The 3,989-nt window shown below is 53.8% G+C and overlaps 1 protein-coding gene across 1 annotated transcript in view; it reads left to right on the top strand.

Annotated features, from left to right (window-relative positions):
• Positions 1 to 2,556: 2,556 nt before the first annotated feature.
• The window catches only part of LOC114068098, a 16,163-nt gene continuing 14,730 nt past the window's right edge, over positions 2,557 to 3,989 (top strand). The window contains exons 1-5 of the mRNA XM_027904016.1: positions 2,557 to 2,856; positions 2,922 to 2,975; positions 3,213 to 3,389; positions 3,520 to 3,708; positions 3,804 to 3,905. Of these exons, the coding sequence (XP_027759817.1) occupies positions 2,557 to 2,856; positions 2,922 to 2,975; positions 3,213 to 3,389; positions 3,520 to 3,708; positions 3,804 to 3,905 (822 nt within the window). The remainder of the gene's footprint in view (positions 2,857 to 2,921; positions 2,976 to 3,212; positions 3,390 to 3,519; positions 3,709 to 3,803; positions 3,906 to 3,989) is intronic.

Raw genomic sequence — 3,989 nt, 5'->3', positions numbered from 1 at the left:
TGGGAAGGAGGATGGCATCGGGATGTGGGGTTGCAGCCCCAGGGCATCCCACTGACACGGTTCGGTGTGTCAAGGAAAGGAGCAGTCCAGCTCCAGGGTTCGTTGCTCTTCAGTGAGATGATTATGCGAAGAAGCAACCGGCCAGCCTAAGCTCACACACTCTCGCTCACTCACGCAGCTCAGTAGTGAGAGGCAAGGAGACAAGATAGGTGTGGAACAGAGGGCAGCACAAGGCTGAACTAACTTTATTAACAAAATGGAGGGTTTTATAGGGGTAGGGAGGGAGGGAAAATACTGGAAGGAAGGAGGAGCATGCAAATCCACTCACAAGGATAGGTAGGGAGTAGATGCATATGCATGAAGGAATAGGACAGCAACAGGGCAGAACAAGGATTGGTCGAGCTGTTGTGGTGCCATGAACCGTCCAATCCCAGCTGACACTGGCTCCTTGGCGCGTAGTCCATGGCAACCACTTGCAACATGGTGACAGTTGAAGCTTCAACTCCACGATATTTAGCGTAGAAATCACTTACAATACAAAACTGTTCAACAACCACAATGATGTCGTTTACAAGATAAAAATTACCAAACCCATTTCCATTATCCCACCTCCAGAGGAATCCTTCCCAAATCCATGTGTTCCATGGTGGCACTCTAGGATGCTCCGACCCCAGCCCTGCTGGTGCTGGGGGTCGGTCTCCCACCGGCATCACCACCAGCTGCTGCCCGCTTTGCTCCCCTGCTCGCCTCCCGAAAACACGAGAGAATTGGGAATGGGAGCAAGAGGTGAGGACAGTGCTCCTCTTGGATGTCCGAACGTCAACGCGACGCTGGCACGGAGTTGACGGCAACCAGGAGCCGTCGAGATCGATGAGGCCGGTGGGGATGGAGAGGGATGGGAGGGAGTTTGCTGGGAAAAGCGATGCCTGAGGCGGAAGAGCAGCGGTGCCATGGCCTGGAGCCCTCCTCCAAGATGCTCTCCCCTGGGCAAATCCCAAAGCAAACACAAACACCCCTTAGTGTTATTTTTCCATAGCCAAGCCCTCTCATGGATCACGGATTTACACCACTCTTCCTTTCCACCAAAACATCGAGGGGCTGAGCACCCCGATTCCTTCCTTGTTCCAACCCACAGGTGGTGGGAGCACCTCTGGGTGACCCTGGCACACTTGGAACAGGCTTGGATGGGGCATCCCAACTTTAGAGTGAGGTGGTGCAGCTCTTGAGCACAGCTTGGGGAAACTGTCCACATGAGGAATAAATGATTTGGGCAATGGTGTTCGGGGCAGTGCTGGGCATGGGAGGTGGGGAGAAGTGCTGGGGTCAGGCTTTGTGACCTCGAGTGAGGATGATTGTGGAAACCAAATTCATCCTGTCAGCAAGCCAAGGTTTGCTGAAAACGAGTCCCCTCCTTAGGGTTAACTCTGCCCTAAAACTGTGAGGTTACATCTGTGGTCCCAGTACTTGAGAAGATCTGGTGACAATCTCTCCATTTTCCATCAATTCCTTTGTCTGAAACTGGGCTGCAAACATGTTCAACCCCTCTCCAGTCAGAAATAGGGCTCATGAGCCTGATTTTGGGGACAGGTGGGAAGGACTGGGGATGGGAACCGAAGCCTCAGAAAGGCCACGGCAGAGGCGTGGTTCCGCCTCCAAAATAGCACATGTGCTGGTAAATGCCATTTGAACACATTCTGGGCTATTTCATAGGATATAAGCAGCGATATAGATGATTTGTAGAATGCATATTGAACCCTGTTTTGTGTCTATATTGCAGGCTGTATTTTAGATATACTGCAGCTGTGTCAGGGGAAGGTTAGGCTGGATCTCAGGGAAAGGTTCTTCCCCCAGAGGGAGGTTGACACTGAACAGGCTCCCCAGGGCAGTGGGCAAAGCCCCAAGGCTGCCAGAGCTCAAGGAGAGTTTGGACAACACCCTCAGGGATTGGGTGGGATTGTTGGGTGTCCTGTGCAGAGCCAGGAGTTGGACTGGATGATCCTTGTGGATCCTTCCCAGTTCAGGATATTCCACGATTCTGTGGTATCTCTTTCTGTCCGCACTGTTTGCTCTGCATAGCAGGGGATTTTATAGGGAGCAAGGATAAAGAAACTGCCGTAAAACTATGAAAAACCTAAGCATAGTTTCCCCTGCAGTGCCTGCCCACGGCAGCAGAAGGAGCCCCCTCAGTTGCTGACACATCCGCAGCGGGAAGGGCATGGGGCCTCCACAGAAGCTGGCACGGGCTCCTTGGGAGAAGTTGCTTAGTTTTTGAGCTGTGTCTAAAGTTCATGTCCAGCTGTCTTAGATTCTTTGCCAGATCCAGGCCACGACCGGACACAAAAACAGGCCCGTGCCCATGGTCGTTTCCACAGGGCAGCACAGGTACCTGCAGCCATCGCCTCCTGGGCTGGGCCTGCTGTCCCTTCTCAACCTGGCACTGCTGATGGAGCTCTCCATGGCGCATCATCCTCTTCCCTGCTCTCCATTCTCCTGCAGGCCTTTCTGAAATTCCTGGGCATTCAGCGTAGAAAGACCAGGACCTCACAAGCTGCGGCCATGGCACAGGCTGACACCAGGCTGACTAAGATGAAGGCAAAGCCTGATGTCGGCACTGCGCCAACTGATCTTACAAGCAAGTCTGTCCACGCGTTGAATAATCACACAAGAAACTCTGACACCACACGGAATGATCAAAGAATGAAGTCTGACACTGATAAGACTGATGACACAACAAGCACTGACACCCCATCGATTGATCGCATGGCAATCTCTGACGCCGTGTTGACCGATGAAGCCACAAACTCTGACGCTGCACTGCCTCATCTCACTGCGGAGGTTGACACTACAACAACAACTGTCAGCACTGACTCCACGTCCAGTGACAGTCGGATTGATTCTCCCATTTGGGATTTTTTGGGGAGAGGCGTCGCCTGGTGATCAAAGGCTTTGGAATGCTGAGCAAGGATCCTGTGATGGTGAGGAGAGGGCAGTTGGCTGAAGCCGTGCTGGAATCCTGGGGCAGGGCAACGCAGTCACTTTGGGAGCTGTGGCAGCTGCTCCCAGCTCTGCTGCCTCCCTGCTCAGCTGCCCGAGTCCTTTAGGACAAGCCTTTGGCCTTCAGGCCCGCGGCAGCACCTGGGGCTGCCCTGCCCGAGCAGGCTTGGCTCTGCAGCCGTTCCTGGCTTCCCAGCACAGCCTTGTGTTCCTCACAGGCCAAGAGAATGTGCAGCCTCTCGGAAAGTCTCGTGCAGCTCCTGTGGGATGCAGATGTCGAGCTGGTTGAGCTGGCCTTGCCAATATTCCTGAATATGCTGCAAAACAAAGACATCCTAACCTCCAGCCCCACTGCCCTGAAGCTGGCTGAGGCTCTGCGGCCACTCTTTGACAGTGTAAGGTTTTGTGCTCCCATTTAGGGGTGCTGGGTGCTGCCAGGAAACTGCTCCTTTTGGATTTGCAAGCCAATGCCAGATAGGCCTGTAGAAACCAGTGCTGAGACTTCTTCCTCTTCTTTTCCATCAGGACAACAGCCATGTGCAGATCCTCTCCATTCACCTGTTCCAAGAGGTGATGAAGTCGGTAGTGGATGAGGGAAAGAAGCCCTTGAAGATACATGTGGTCCAGAACCTGTTCCCATTCTTCCTCTACTGGCATGATGAGAACCAGCAAAGTGGCACAGGTGAGGACTTTCTAGGCTCTGGTGTTCCCGTGGCAGGAGGCTGGACTACCTCCTCCTGGCCTTGGTCCAGGGACACAGGTCCTGTGGTGGGCTGTGGTGCCATCTCCTGGACTCTGTTGCTCTACAGGCCTCTCAGAAAGCGCTTCTTCGTGCAGCCTGGTTTCTGAAGAGGAAGGATCTCGAGCAGCTGCTGAAGACAGAGCAGCCATTAAAATTTGGCGAGTGCCTGGTAAGGACGGCCCTGAAGCCCCAGTCCCCGATGGCCCGAGTGTGGGGCTGGCACTGTGCCCCTGCCCACTGCTGCAGCCCCTGT

This window comes from Empidonax traillii, unplaced genomic scaffold (genome assembly GCF_003031625.1).
Source record: "Empidonax traillii isolate 1590-97213 ecotype Southwest subspecies unplaced genomic scaffold, ASM303162v1 scaffold1004:size452305, whole genome shotgun sequence".
NCBI classification, from domain to species: domain Eukaryota; kingdom Metazoa; phylum Chordata; class Aves; order Passeriformes; family Tyrannidae; genus Empidonax; species Empidonax traillii.
The sequence above is the reverse complement of the archived record's forward strand: the minus strand, read 5'-3'. Positions and strand labels throughout refer to the sequence as shown.